We start from the raw sequence: 15,870 nt of genomic DNA, 5'->3' as shown, positions 1-15,870 counted from the left end.
GTTAAAAAAAACTACAATTCCCGCCATGCATTGCATGTAATGTAACGTGATAGAGACAGCGAGTCGCAAGGTACAAAGTTCATCGATCGCTGCAAGTAGAGTGAGTATATGCGGGTCGGGGTAGAAAAAGGGGGTGCGAGGGGTTGAAGAGCTCCCGTAAGACCCTGGTCTGTTAAATTAAACTCATGCTTGACTTATACAGGCTGGGAATTGAGCTGGAATTGAAATCGCGGCTTAAGTCACTTGCTACTAGAGCAAAGGAAATCTCTGTCTCTGGTTGCAATGGGTCATTCCTCCCCAGCATTTGTATCAGCTATTTATCTTCACGAGTCACAATCCCTGCTGCTGATGCTGCAGATAGTGAGGCCCTGGCCCTAATGGGCAACTTGCTGCACTTTCAATCTGATGGCTGATATCATTAGTGTTTATTTGTTTATCTCTAACATATTCTGCAGAGTTTTGCATCAGTCCCTGTGGAGTTTACAATCTAATCACATTCACACACACTAGGATCACTTCTAAGGGTAGGTTAGGGTAGGGACACACTGGGCGATTTGGGGAGATTTAGTCGCCTGGCGACTAATCGCCGCGACTTTCCACGACCAATCTTCCCCGAATGCCTCTCCTCGCTCTGCGCCTGATTAAAATGAAAAATCGCCTGCGCTAATCACACGCGGCGAATCGTTTTCCGAAGTCGCCGAAGTTTCCTCGTGAGGCAACTTCGGGCGATTTCGGAAAACGAATCGCCGTGTGTGATTAGCGCCGGCGACTTTTCATTTTATCCAGGCGCAGAGTGAGGGGAGGCATTCGGGGAGAAAAGTCGCTGCGATTAGTCGCCAAGCGACTAAATCTCCCCAAATCGCCCAGTGTGTCCCTACCCTTAGGAATCTGGGATTCAGTTTCGGGATTCGGCCTTTTTCAGCAGGATTGAATTCATCCGAATACTTGTGCAAATTAGGGGCAGGGAGTAAAAAGTGCATATGCAAATTAGGATTCGGTACGGTATTCGGCCGAATCTTTCGCAAAGGATTCGGTGCATCCCTATTTCTAACCTTATATGTTTTTGGAGTGTGGGTGGAAACCGGAGTCCCCGGAGGGAAGCCACGCAGACGCAGCAATCTGTGGGTTTTTCATAGGGTCTGCAAGAGAATGCCATAGAAAGTCACTATTTATTAGGCTGGTGGGGGGCTGTTTGGGCTTCTGTGTACTTGGAATGCCAGGGACTATTTTGTGTCCCAGTCCAGACCATACAGGGTTGAACACACACACACTTACTCCTTGCAGATTGTGTCCTGGCTGGAACTAGAGTTGCCACCTTTTCTGGAAAAAAATACCGCCTTTCCTATATATTTATCTTTTTTCCCTATTAATAACATTGGGATCAACCATCATTTTTACCGGCCAGGTGGCAACCCCAGCTGGGACCGACCCTTGCACCGCAGCAATACATTTTACTGTTACTGTTTTACTACAGTGTTCTCACGTGCTTCGTCTGTGTATATCCTTTATGTGACTTTGCAACATTATCGCAATTTGGAGCCTCTACTGTTCAGATGAAGTAACAATATGTATTAACCTATCAATCGCTTCCCATCAGGGAACAATGGCAATGTCTGAACTCCCCACTCTCGACCTGCCCCCAGAGGACGTAGATACAGATGATTGCCTTCTGGCTTACAACTACTTGTACAGCCCCACTTTGCTCAAGTAAGTCCAACTGCTGCTTAGGGAAGTGATTGTGGGACTTTATGGGTTCACCCTCATTCCTGGTTCCTGGTACTCCGATACTGAGAATACTGCCTTAGCAATATGGCAGCCGCATTGGCATCGATTGTATGCATAATGAGCTATGCCAGCTTATTTTACGACCTATTTCAGGCAAACAAACAGCAGGATAATGTCTTATGGATAGGGTGTATTTTCTCTCTTATTATTGGTATCAGTTTTAAGCAACAGTCAGGCTTTCTCTCTTGCGCTGGTGGATTAGCCAATGAGAAGTCGACAAAGCCTGGGGCAGCAGACAAGATTCTGGGGTAATTGGGGATACATGTAGGATATGCGCTGCATGCTAAGCCTTTTTCTTTCTTTATAACTAGGGGCAGGGTGGCGTTTATCACTGGAGGGGGGTCTGGAATAGGATTCAGAATTGCTGAGATATTTATGAGGTGAGAAGAAACCTGCAGCTGTATCTCTCTTTGGCAGCGCTGTTTCCATTCATCTTTCTCTGTCTATCTATCTATCTATCTATCTATCTATCTCTATCTATCTATCTATCTATCTATCTATCTATCTGTTATTGGTCTATGTAAGCTTTAGTGCCCCTGAATACCTCTAGTATTTCAGCAGGTTATTGTTCCCTTCTATAATGTTGGAAATTTTCTTTAGTTGCCTACATTTCTTTGCCTTATTGTACCTTCCCTGCCCCTCCAGCTCCCTGTATATTCCTTCAGCTTGTATAACTGGGAGAGTACTGTACCCTTAACCACATCTAATTCACTACTTTATTTTCTTACAGTGTGAGAGGTGTCAGTGTCATGTGCCCTAGTAGCTTATTAATGATTGTTTGGTACCAGCCTAAGATTAACACAAGTTGTTACTTTTTTTTTCCTGGAACCTATTCCCGTCATTCTCTGTATTCTCTTCTATTTCTCTGTCAGTTTTTTTCTCTCTGTATGACGTTGTGTTACTGTGTCACTTTCTATCCCTATTGTATTATATTCTATGACTGTGCCATTTTCTATTCATCTATGTATTTTCTTCTGTTACTGTGCCACTTTTTTTTATCCATCTCTGAAGTCTCTTCTGATACTGTGATACTTTCTATCCCTTTCTGTATTCTATTCTGTTAATGTGCCACTTTCTATCCATCTCTGTAGTCTCTTCTGTTACTGTGCCACTTTCTGTCCCTCTTTATAGTCTCTTCTGTTACTTTCTATCCATTCCTGTATTTTCTGCTATTACTATGCCTCTTTTTTCTGTCTGAGTATCTATTACTGTGCCACTTTCTACCACTGTTCTTTTCTCTCTTCTCAGACACGGCTGTGACACGATCATTGTCAGCAGGAACCTTCAGCGGGTATCGGAGGTAAACTTAGCTCTGTGTAGGGCTTGTACAGGCAGTTGCAAGTTCCATGTGTTTTCCGTGCTGCTAGAACACATAAATTGTCACATATAAACAGTTTTCTTATCCATGATCCCAGGCTGCTGAGAAACTTAAAGTTGCCACAGGACAGCGCTGTCTGCCCCTGTCGGGAGATGTCAGGGATCCCCAAAGCCTGAATGCCGCCGTCGAAGAAGCTCTCAGAACATTTTCTCGTGTTGATATCCTGGTCAACAGTAAGCGCTAACTTTAATTGTGGTTTATATTTGTATATTCTGGTCAGCAGCAAGTTCTCCCTTTTCAGTGGTTTATGTGTGGATATTCTGATCTGCAATGAGTGCTCCCTTTCTTCTTGCTGTGAGAATAATGTTCTGCTTCTGTTGCTCACACATACGCTCAGTCATATTCATCCCTCTCTACTATTTTGCTGTTTCTTTCAGATGCTGCTGGGAATTTCCTCTGCCCTGCCAGCTCTCTCTCCCTCAATGCCTTCAAGACTGTCATTGATATTGATACTGTGGGCACTTTCAATGCCAGCAAGATCCTGTTTGAGCGATTCTTTAGGGTAGGTACAGTAGCTGGAGCAAAAACATTTTAAGCATTGTTCGGGTAGAATCACTCACCAAAATAGAAACGTGGCCCAGGTGCTCCAGGCCCTCAGCTCAAGGCAGTGGACAATCCGTATGTAAAAGTAAATGGATATTTTATTTATACAATCATCTTATTGCCTGACGCGTTTCATGTCACTAGGACACTTAATCATAGCTGGTGCAAACTGTACAGGAACATCTTGTTATATACAGCTTACAGTACCCACTGGCTCCACCAACTGGGAGAGAGTCCTTTTAAACTATAGGACTTTAGCAGCCAGTATGTAACCTATGTCTGCAGTGACACAGTTTATCATATCCAATTGATATGGGCCTAGAGATCAGGGCATGCCATTGGTATTTGAAGTTACTGGGGGCTGGGAAGGCAGGTGGCACCTGCATATGGCAAGTTCATATAGATATAGTTACATGTTCCTGTTTAAACTTGCAGGGTGGGCATGAATTAAAGACCCTTTATTAATTACTAGCAAGATGGCTTATACAGGCATGGGATTCATTATATGGAAACCCAGAGAGCTCTGAATTACTGGGAGGCTCCCATAGACTCCATTTTAATCAAAAATGAATGTTTAAAACTGATTTCCTTTGTCTCTGTAATAATAAAACAGTACCTTGTTCTTGGTCCAAACTAAGATATAATTAATCCTCACTGGAGGCAAAACAATCCTATTGGATTTATTTAATGTTTAAATTAATATTAAGTTAAAGGGTTATTTATTAGTTCGAGTTGTGTTTTCCACGAAAATTTGAGTTTTTGAGTTAATTTTCAAAACTCACATTTTTGGGTTTTTTTCAAGTTTATTTGAAAAAACTCAAATTTTAAAGATTTATTATACCCCGACCCTGGAAATAGCCATCTGAAACCTGTCCACGTCATGCAGGAGTCAATGGCAGAGGTCCCTTCAACCATTTAAAGACGTTAATAGCCTTCATGATGTTCGAGTTTTTTTTCAGAGGGTTTTGACCAAAACTCAAATAATTCAATTTATTTGAGTTTTCTTCCCTGCGGAAAACTCGATTAATTCGAGTTTTCCCAGTTTCACAAATCAAACTCGTAGAATTGAATTTTTTCCATTTCAGTTTTTTCTTAAATAAAATACCATTCGAGGTATAAAAAAAAACCTCTCGATATTCGACCTTTGATAATTAACCCCCATAATGTAGAAAGTTTCAAATTATGGAAAGATCCCTTATCCGGAAAATCCCATGTCCTAACGAATCCCATGCCAGTATTAGCCATCTTGCTAGTTATTAATAAAGGGTCTGTAATTCATGCCCACCCTGCAGGTTGAAAGAATAGCTCTTTACTAATAGTCAGCAGTGGGTCACCAGTGGGAAACATTAGTGCCACTATGAGATAATATTGCAGCTAAAGATGGGTAAACATATAGGAACTTTAAGGTTAAGGTCACACTGGGCGATTCAGGGAGATTTAGTCGCATGGCGACTAATCGCCTCGTCTTTGAGGCAACCAATCTCCCCGAATGCCTTACCTCTGTCTTGCGCCGGCTAAAATGAAAAATCGCTTGCGGCATGGCACACGCGTCGCTTCGTATTCTGAAGTTGCCTCGCCCAGTGTGACCGTACCCTTCAGAGGAAAGGATAATAATAATCATTGTCTGGTTTCTCTAGTGCCAGTGGGGCATTTGTTCATGTAGGGAAGCAAGATTGAATAAGCTGATGCTGGAGGGCACTTGTATTCAAGAAGTGGAGGGGTGACCCGGGTGATATTAAGAAGGTGTTTTTGTTTCCTCTCAGGACAATGGAGGTGTCATTGTGAACATCACAGCTACACTGAGCTTCAGAGGACAGGTCCTGCAGGTGCATGCGGGCAGTGCCAAAGCAGCTATAGGCAAGCACCCAAATGATTCTTCTTTCATTTATTTTGGTTATATTTATCTATCGCTGTGGGGCTCTGCAACTGCTACTAAACTGCCTTTGCTCTACACATTGCCCTCCTGTTAGATTTATGTGCTTCTCCCCCCCCCCCCCGTAAGTCACTTTGCTTTGTGACCCCCATATGTAATAAAAGTCATAAGTTTGCCCAGGAGCAGTAACCCATAGCAATCAATAAGCTGTTTGGTTTTAAACAGGTGACCAGTAAATGCTACCTGTTGATTGGTTACTATGGGCAAACTTAGTGACTTTTATTACATAACCCCCTATATGTGTTCTGCTGCTGCCTTTTTGTGTGTTTTGGTGTAATACTGAAGTGTCCTTTGCATTCACTGGCTGGATCAATGCTGCAATACCTGCACCTCTGCTCTTTATTTACATACCTCTCTTGTTAGATGCCATGACTAAGCACTTGGCCGTGGAGTGGGGTCCCAGCAGAGTACGAGTGAACAGCTTGGCCCCAGGGCCCATCTCTGGCACAGAGGGTATGCGCAGACTTGGTGAGTACAGAGACACTGCCCAAGCCTCATTTTGCTTGTATCCATTTAAAGGAGAATTCAACCCTAAAGTTAAAAAACCCCTACCCTTCATAGAACCCTCTTCCACCCAGCCAAAGTGTTACCCAGCCAAAGTGTTACCCCGGGCAAATGCGCCTAACATTTTATTTACCCCCTGGTGCAGATTCAGGCATTGGAGTTCACTGGCGCCATCTTCAGCCGCCTCAGTAATCTTCGTAATGAGATCAGCGCTTCTGCAATTTCTCTTGCCTAGATTTGGGGGACACAGGCACCATGGGGATGAAGATCCTGTTGCTTGGAGAAAGGATACTAAAAGGTTAAAGTGGCTCCTCCTGCTCTAGGCTTCATCCCCGCCTACCTTCTCAATCCTCAGTTTTCTTTTAGTGTCCTCAGAAGGAGGACGGACACTTAGTGGCAAGAGAACATTGACAATTCGTGTCACTCCCCTTCGGACTACCCTCAACGCCGAGGGCATTCACCAAGGTCATGGTTGCGGCTCTAGAGGACCTGCGACTGCAGGGAGTGAATGTCATACCATACCTGGACGACCTACTGGTAAAGGCCTGTTCCATGGCACTGGCCACAACTCCTCTCCAGACAGTAATGCAGATACTAACGCTGTTAGGCTGGCAGATAAATCTCGACTCATACCTTCTGAGAGTACAGAATATTTAGGGCTTGTCCTAAATTCTTCAGTGGGAAGAGCCTTCCTTCCCCAATCCAAGGAACCGAGTGGACCAAAAAAGCAGGATTTCCCTATCAGAACTAGTTTGAACCTAAATCAATTGGTGGCTTCGACCAACAACACTTCGGTCAGGAAAACCCTTCCCCAATCACCAGTGGACAGTCACCAGTGGACAGTCATCACAACAGATGCCAGTCTACAAGGTTGGGGAGGAGTATTGGGAGACCTAACAGTGCAGGGACGTTGGTCACAGAAAACAACTACTCCCCATCAACATCCTGGAATTAAAAGCAATCCACCTCTCATTGCTCCACTGGTAAGAATACAGTCAGACAATGTGACAGCGTTGGCTTATATCAACCACCAAGGAGGCACAAGGAGTCAAGCGGCCCTCGCAGAGGCACTGCAAATTATTCTGTAGGCAGAAAACACAGTACCAGCTATCGCCGCAGTTCATATCCCTGGAGTGGACAATATGATAGCAGATTTTCTCAGCTGAGAGACCTTAGATCAGGGCAAGTGGAGCCTACACCCAGAGGTTTGATTCTGGCAAGGTAGGGCACTCCGGAAGTAGACTTAATGGCATCCAGTTACAACAACAAGCTTCCGAGGTTCATCTCAAGAAGCAACGACCCGCTGGCACTAGCAGTGGACACACTGGTGATACCGTGGCAGTTTCACCTAGCATATGTCTTCCCACCGCTGGCACTTCTGCCAAGGGTAATCAGGAAGATAAGACAAGAAAGGGTAGAAACACTTCTAGTGGCACCCTACTGGCCACACTGCACTTGGTTCGCAGAGCTCATAACTTATCAGTGGACGCATCATTCCACCTTCCAGACAGAAGGGATCTGTCATCTCAGGGACTGATCTTCCACCCATGTTCACCACGGATGGCTTTAACGGCATAGCATTTAAAGCCCTAATCTTAGCCAGATCAGGAGTTCCAACCGGCCTTACTAAGGGCCAGAAACCCTGTCTCTGCACGCATCTACCACAGGGTATAGAGGACATTCATATCCTGGTGTGAATCTAAAGCCAAAGACCCACAGTCTTGGGACGAAGATAGCCTATTGTTATTCCATCAGTAGGGTTTAGACAAAGGACTGGCGCTCAGCTCACTGAAGTTTCAGGTATCAGCCTTTATCCATCCCTTTTCAGCAGCAGCTTACAATGCTGCCCAACATCAAGACCTTCCTCCAGTTAGCATTGAGGATGATGCCTCCATACCGCCATCCAATCCCTCCCTGGGATCTCAATATGGTACTTTCCATATTGCAGGAGCAACCGTTCGAGCCATTGGATTCAATTCCATTACCTCTGCTGAACAGTAACACCAAAAAAAGTGTTTTAAAGCAATGAAAATATCATATAGTGTTGCCCTGCACTGGTAAAACTGATGCGTTCGCTTCAGAAACACTACTATAGTTCATATAAACAAGCTGCTGTGTAGCAATGGAGGAAATTTAAAAATGGCTATATGGCACAGGTTAGCTAATGGATAAAAGATAACACCATTAGAAAGACAGAGCTTATTTGCTATCTGCTGTGTAACCTGAGCCTTTTCTCCTTTGAAAGTCTGCCCCCAGTGCTACACAGCAGCTTATTTATATAAACAATAGTAGTGTTTCTTAAGCAAACACAGCAGTTTTACCAGTACAGGGCAACACTGCATTATATTTTCATTACTTTAAAACACTTTTATTTTTTGACATCGCTGTTCCTTTAAAGGACCAGTAACATCAAATTTTTTTTTTACAAAATTCGTTAGTATACATGAAAAAATAAACACCAAGTCAAATAAAACTTTAAAATAGCAAAGCCTTTACTAAGAAATAACTTACCAAAACTGCACTTCCTGTCCTCTACAGAAACGGCGACCATCCATTGTGCGGCACTGGATTTCTCCTCCTTGGCTCTGTCTCATGTTCTATTGACAGCATGTGAAGCGGCTGATGCATCAGGGAGCGTGGTTTCCATGTTTGCGGATTGCTGGCTCATCGGCGCGTCTGTAGAGTACCTGCGGCAGGGGAGCTTTTCAGAGTGGAGCTGGGCCTCATTGTGGATGTTTGCAGTTGCAGGCAGCAGGCCGATCGGAGTTCCCAGTCACTGGCACGTAGCCACTCTTGTCATGCGCTGCTTTCCATGCTAGAGAGCGCTTGTCACCAACCCAAATTCCCCCAGCACCACCTACAGTATCTTAGCTACAAGCACCGGCGCAATCCTTCTCCAGCTGCCGACCCAGCCAAAGCCCCGGGGTCACATCCCAGAGTTACAGCAGAAGCAGGAGCGGCGCTGTCAGGTTGAGCGCTAAGGAGAGAGCGCAAAGTCAGAAAGAAGTGAGTGGGGAAAGGCGAGCTACTTTCCAGCCTGGGAGGATCACTTTCTCTCGCTTCCTCTCTGATCGGCCTGCTGCCTGCAACTGCAAACATCCACGATGAGGCCCAGCTCCACCGCCGCAGGTACTCTACAGACGCGCCGATGAGCCAGCAATCCACACACATGGAAACCACGCTCCCTGATGCATCAGCCGCTTCACATTCACAGGCCGATCAGAGAGGAAGCGAGAGAAAGTGATCCTCCCAGGCTGGAAAGTAGCTCGCCTTTCCCCACTCACTTCTTTCTGACTTTGCGCTCTCTCCTTAGCGCTCAACCTGACAGCGCCGCTCCTGCTTCTGCTGTAACTCTGGGATGTGACCCCGGGGCTTTGGCTGGGTCGGCAGCTGGAGAAGGATTGCGCCGGTGCTTGTAGCTAAGATACTGTAGGTGGTGCTGGGGGAATTCGGGTTGGTGACAAGCGCTCTCTAGCATGGAAAGCAGCGCATGACAAGAGTGGCTACGTGCCAGTGACTGGGAACTCCGATCGGCCTGCTGCCTGCAACTGCAAACATCCACGATGAGGCCCAGCTCCACTCTGAAAAGCTCCTCTGCCGCAGGTACTCTACAGACGCGCCGATGAGCCAGCAATCCGCACACATGGAAACCACGCTCCCTGATGCATCAGCCGCTTCACATGCTGTCAATACAACATGAGACAGAGTCAAGGAGGAGAAATCCAGCGCCGCACAATGGATGGTCGCCGTGTTGCCTTTTCTGTAGAGGACAGGAAGTGCAGTTTCGGTGTTATTTCTTAATAAAGGCTTTGCTATTTTAAAGTTTTATTTGACTTGGTGTTTATTTTTTCATGTATACTAACGAATTTTGTAAAAAAAAAATTTGATGTTACTGGTCCTTGAAGGTCGTTTTTCTATTAGCCATCACTTTGGCTAGATGAGTTTCAGAACTAGCAGCTCTATCCTGTCGTCCACCATTTTTGATTTTTCACAAGGACAAGGCGGTGTTGAGACCTACCCGGTGGTTCCATCTTAAGCAGGACCTGGTGGTTCCTTCATTTTGTCCTGAACCAAAGACAAAGTTGGAACAGAAGTTACACAACCTAGATGTGGTTTGTTCTCTCAGAAAATACACCAGGGCTACCAAGAGCATAAGGAAGGTTGACAACCTCTTTCTCTTACCAGAAGGACCATGGAAAAGCCTTAAGGCATCTAAGGCCACCATTGCCAAGATGGATTAGGTCAGCAATCTTGAAGGCCTATGAGGTACGAGGTAAGGCCACACCCTTCCGGGTTCAGCTAATTCTACTCGTTCGCTCAGCACTTCTTGGGCGGTTCGCCACCAGGATTCAGCAGAACAGGTCTGTAGGGCTGCAGTGTGGTCATCCACACACACCTTTTTCCAAATTCTATAAGGTGCATACTTTCACCTCAGCCGAAGTATTGCGGGTGGGTATTCCCTGAACACTAGGGGTAAAAAGTCCCGCCCTCATGGGTAGCTTTGGGACGTCCCCATGGTGCCTGTGTCCCCCAATCTAGGCAAGAGAAAAATAGATTTTTGTACTTACGGTTAAATCCTTTTCTCTTGTCCTACATTGGGGGACACAGGCCTTCCCTCCCTGTATTCGTTCAAGTTAACGTTGATCAGTTCATATCTTATATAATTATCATTGTTCAAATAAACAGCAGGTGGTTCATACCGTGCTTAGCTTGCATTGGGGAGGTGCTCCTTCTCTTCACATGGGCAATTGGTAGGGCTCGTCACCTCTTCTTCGGTCAGAAAACTGAGGATTGAGGAGGTAGGCGGGGATGAAGCCCAGAGCAGGAGGAGGAGGAGCCACTTAAACCTTTTAGTGTCCTTTCTCCAAGCAACAGGATCTTCATCCCCATGGTGCCTGTGTCCCCCAGTGTAGGACAAGAGAAAAGGATTTAACCGTAAGTACAAAAATCTATTTTTTCGTGCATTTTGGTGCTTCAGAAATGTTTGTGAGTTTCAGTGCTTTGGGAATTTTCATGGGTTTTGACTGCACATGCATCGAAATTGCCAAAGCGCTGATCTCATTACAAAGATTACTGAAGCGGCTGAAGATGGCGCCCTTGAACTCCGATGCCTGAATCTGCACCGAAGGGTAAGTGAAAAGTTAGGGGCATTTGCCCGGGGTAACACTTTGGCTGGGGGAAGGAGGGAGGGGGGACTATGTAGGGTAGGGGTTTTTAACTTTAGGGTTGAATTCTCCTTTAAAGGACCATAATACATAAATTTTTTAATTTTGTCTAATGGAGCCGAGAGGATATTTATTTCCGAGTATATTTGAAGCTGTTACTAGTTTTAGACATTGGAGCTGGGCAGTAACCCATAGCAACCATCTCTTGGGGCTTTCCTTAAATTAAAAATCTGGTTTTACTGAACCTAGTACATAATTGCCAGAGAGTGACTGTCATAGGGAAGGTAGAGTGTAATCTCCTCGGGACAGAGCCTGATGTGAATGATTAAACAATGGTGCTGATAGATTTAGCCATGAATGATCATAGTTCAAATGTGTATCATTGTTACTGGTGTATACAACTAGACATTAGCACTTCTTTATTATCTTCCATGCTAGTTATGTTGTGCTAATGAATCTCACTTGGGGCAGGATAGTATCGGATTCTTAAAGATAATAATATATGTGACGCCATTTGTTACAGTTTCAAACTGAGAGATCTTTTTAGGCTTTGCCTCCTGCATCAGCTCGCTGGGCCATAGAATACAGAAATTGAAGGCTGGCCGCACAGAAGAATGAGCTGCAGGCCAACATTTCAGTTGTCCACTAACAGAGTGTTAAGATTCAGTTAAAGGAACAGTAACACCTAAAAATAAAAGCCTTTTAAAGTAATTAAAATATAATGTATTGTTGCCCTACATTGGCAAAAGTTACGTGTTTGCTTTAGAAAAGCTAAAAAAGGAGAAAAGGCTCAGGCTACTAGCAGATAATAGATAAGCTCTGTAATGGAATACAATGGGATCCATGCATCCATTTTCTGCAATGTAACCTATGCTTTGAATGGCTGCCCCCACAGCAGCTTGTTCTATAGTTTTACCATTGCAGGGCAACAGCATATTATTTTTTAAATACGTCAAATGGGACCTGTCACCTTAAGAAATAATTCCAAATCCTATTTTTTTCATGTTAGTCAAGCAAAATAATCTTTATACTATATAATTTATTTAAATCTGAAAGTACTTTAATTATACAGGTTTTTATGTCTGGGTGACAGGTCTTTAAATACTTTTTTGGTGTTATTGTTCCTTTTACTATAGGGTTGCTTGATCCATTCCAAAGAAGGGGGCATTGGTCTGATCAAACTTCTTCTGTAGATCGTCTGTCTGTATTCACTGGAAACGTACATATAACATGGCCAGCCTGTCTGGTTTAAAGGGGTTGTTCGCCTTTAAATAACCTTTTAGTATGATGTAGAGAGTGATATTCTGAGACCATTTGCCATTGGTTTTTATTATTTGTGGTTTTTGAGTTATTTAGCTTTTTATTCAGCAGCTCTCCAGTTTGCAGTTTCGGCAGTTCTGTTGTTAGGGTCTAAACTACCCTAGCAATGATGCACTGATTTTGGCATATGAATAGTATAAGTCTGAAAAGAAAGATGAGGAATAAAAAGTAGCAATAACTATAAATGTGTAGCCTTACAGAGCATTTTTATTTAGATGGGGTCAGTGACCCCTATTTGAAAGCTGGAAAGAGTCAGAAGAAGAAGGCAAATAATTCAAAAACTATAAAAAAGAAAAATGAAGGCCAATGGAAAAGTTGCTTAGAATTAGCCATTCTATAACATAGGTATGTAGTAATAAAAGTCCAAAATGCTATATAAAGTGTAATGTGGAAACTCTGCTGTTTCAAAAGTCAATATATGTCAGGAAAAATCAGATGGCACTCACAATCCTTTTTGTGTTTTAGTGAGATCACATGTGCTGTTGTGAGTGCCATCTGATTTTTCCTGACATAAGTATTAGGGATGCACCGATTCCAGCATTCAGTTCGGGATTCAGCCAGGATTCTGTCTTTTTCAGCAGCATTTGGACGAATCCTTCTGCCAAGCCGCACCAAATCCAAATCCTAATTGGCATATGCAATTAGGGGTGGGGAGGAATAATATGTGAGTTTTTGTCACAGAACAAGGAAGTAAAAAATGTTTTCCCCTTCCCACCCCTAATTTGCATATGGTATGGTATTTGCCTGAATCCAAAATAGTGGATTTGGTGCATCCCTAATAGGTGTGTACCCATCTTGCCACTAACTATTTTCTTTCCTTTCTGTCTCACTGTCCCATATTCTGTCGCACACTCAATGCCTTTACCCACTCAGGTGGAGCAGCAGCGGAGGCAGCAGGGATTTGGTCCATCATTCCACTGCAGCGCAAAGGAAATAAGACAGAGATTGCACACGGAGCTCTCTTCCTTGCCAGCCCACTTGCCTCCTATGTATCTGGCACCACTCTGGTGATGGACGGGGGATCCTGGCTGACATCACCGAATCATCTAGCACCATCGATGGGTACCCGTCCTTCTCCTCACCTTTAGGTGATCTTTTTCCCCCCAGCATGATGTGTGGGGGATACTTGGCAGTTTAGACTGAGGGCACACCCCTTTGCTCCCTATTGGAGACTTGGGGAGCCCCTAAACCATTTGGTGTGAGGCAACCACTATACTCAATCTTGGTGTGAGGGAGCCACTTTCCTCTTCTGTTAGGGACACTATATACTGTATAGCAACATCAATGTGCTTTAGCTGCCGCTTGTATTGTCCTACCAGTGCACCAACGAGCACCATGACCTTTGCCCAATTGTGGGGTTTGATGTTACAGGTATGGGATTCGTTATCCGGAAACCCGGTATCCAGAAAGCTCCGATTGCAGGAAGCCCATCTACCATAGACTTCATTTTATACAAATAATCCAAATCTTTAAAAATCATGTCCTTTTTCCATGTAATTCTAAACAGTACCTTCATCCAAACTAAGATATAATTAATCCTTATTAGAGGCAAAACCAGCCTTTTGGCTTTATTTAATGTTTACGTGATTTTCTTGTAGACTTAGAGATACTGACACCAGAAATTAAACCATTTTTACGTCTATCATAATATTGGCTTTGTTTGCTACTTATAATTTTGCCGTAATGTATTTGCACAATGCTTTTACATTACCTTTCTGATGCCCCATGTTCCTGTATGAGGGAGCTGCCATATTTGTGCAGCAGGAGTTCATTAACATTAGAAATTGACAGACTGAGATGGGACAGTCAGATTTATTAACATCAACTAACAATTACTTACAAAAACAAACCTCTCAGCAAAAAACATGACCTTTAGGTAACTTTTAATGTACATTCATATTTTAAAAAGTAGTTTTTTAGTGTCAGTATTACTTTAAAGGGGTTGTTCTCCTTCCAAACACTTTTTTTTTTCAGTTCAATTGTTTCACTAGAAATAAAGACTTTTTTTTTTAATTACTTTCCATTTTTTATTTTTTACCATTATTCCAAAATCTATCTTTTTTCTCTACCATTTTTCCAAGTTGAATGTCTGAATTTAGTCTGGCGGCTCAGTAATTCAGGTGCAGACTCTAAACTGTTACAATTTTGCAACATTTAGTTGATACATTTCTCAGCAGCATCTCTGGAGTATTAGCAATTATTGTATCAATTCTAACAGCTGCCTGTAATGAAACTCAGGATTTTGTTTAGCAGGGACAAAGATAACAAATGTAATAACTAAATGTATCAATTTAGAACAGTTAACGGGTCTGCGACCTCCCCACAGAGATTCTTTAGAAGGTAAAAAATTACACTTTAATATTAGAAAACAGACACAGATAGAATATAGAAAGTAATTTGAAAAAGTCTTTATTTCTGGGGAACAATCTGAAACCAACTGAACTGAACAAAAGTGTTGGAAGCTGAAAAAACCCTTTAAGGTATGAAGATGAAGAATATCCGTTATCCAGAAAACCCTATGTCCCGAGTAGTCTAGATAGCCAGTCCCATACCTGTTATACTGCACTGTTATAATGCACTGAATCTTTGGTTTACTGATATTTTTCTGTTTATGCCGATCTGCTGTCTGCCCTGCCCCCTGCCCATACCTCCTGATCCCAAAAGTTTGGCAGTCCAGATCCAGCAACCGGATATTCATGCATTATGTATCTTACCCCCTACTACCCTGGGTGCTGCTCTCCTGATCTGTTAAATCATCAAGTCTCTTTGCTCTATTGAAATCTCTTCTTTCTCTCTCATTTCTTCCCATCACAGATCTTTGGGCTTCCGGGCTGAAGAAGGACAAATGAAGTAATAAATATAGTAATAAAATGGATCAATTGTCCATTTGGCTCTCCCTGAAACATTCCAACTGAGGCAGAACACTAAAGGTGACCATAGCATACTGGCACAGATCTCTCCATGTGTGGGCATTTGGGAAATGGGGAGCAGTAGCTGCCAGAGCTGTAAGGGCAAGAGCAGTGATACTGTAATTAGGGGTTACGCCTGTATGGCATGCCTGCGTTTGTAATTTGGCTGTTAATTAAATTTTGTTTGTATTTTCAGTGCTTCCTGTCAGTCAGAGTGATAATTCCAATGTGTTAAAGGAGTGGTTCACCTTTCAGTTTGCTTTTGGTATGTCATTGACTGACCAATATTAAGGAACTTCTTTTTCATTGGTCTTCTTTATTTATCTATTATAG

At 43.4% G+C, this 15,870-nt stretch overlaps 1 protein-coding gene across 2 annotated transcripts; it reads left to right on the top strand.

Moving 5' to 3' along the window:
- On the top strand, positions 1–15,735 carry decr2.L (2,4-dienoyl-CoA reductase 2 L homeolog). Of its 2 annotated transcripts, none has more exons than XM_018234299.2 (10): positions 1–100; positions 1,598–1,707; positions 2,097–2,165; positions 3,034–3,085; positions 3,201–3,336; positions 3,541–3,665; positions 5,470–5,563; positions 6,003–6,107; positions 13,502–13,716; positions 15,443–15,735. In XM_018234299.2, exons 2-9 carry the CDS (start codon positions 1,604–1,606, stop codon positions 13,714–13,716), a joined length of 900 nt encoding a protein of 299 aa, XP_018089788.1. In that variant the 5' UTR covers positions 1–100; positions 1,598–1,603; the 3' UTR covers positions 15,443–15,735.
- Positions 15,736–15,870: the final 135 nt, after the last annotated feature.

This window comes from Xenopus laevis, chromosome 9_10L (genome assembly GCF_017654675.1).
Source record: "Xenopus laevis strain J_2021 chromosome 9_10L, Xenopus_laevis_v10.1, whole genome shotgun sequence".
Taxonomy (NCBI): domain Eukaryota; kingdom Metazoa; phylum Chordata; class Amphibia; order Anura; family Pipidae; genus Xenopus; species Xenopus laevis.
Note: the sequence above shows the minus strand (reverse complement) of the source record. Positions and strands in the feature narration are given on the sequence as shown.

Coding starts and splice junctions, on each gene's coding strand:
- decr2.L (XM_018234299.2), top strand. CDS start 1,604: ATGGCAATGTCTGAACTCCCCACTCTCGACCTGCCCCCAGAGGACGTA. Junction 3,086..3,200: donor ACCTTCAGCGGGTATCGGAG/GTAAACTTAGCT, acceptor CCATGATCCCAG/GCTGCTGAGAAACTTAAAGT. Junction 5,564..6,002: donor CAGTGCCAAAGCAGCTATAG/GCAAGCACCCAA, acceptor CTCTCTTGTTAG/ATGCCATGACTAAGCACTTG.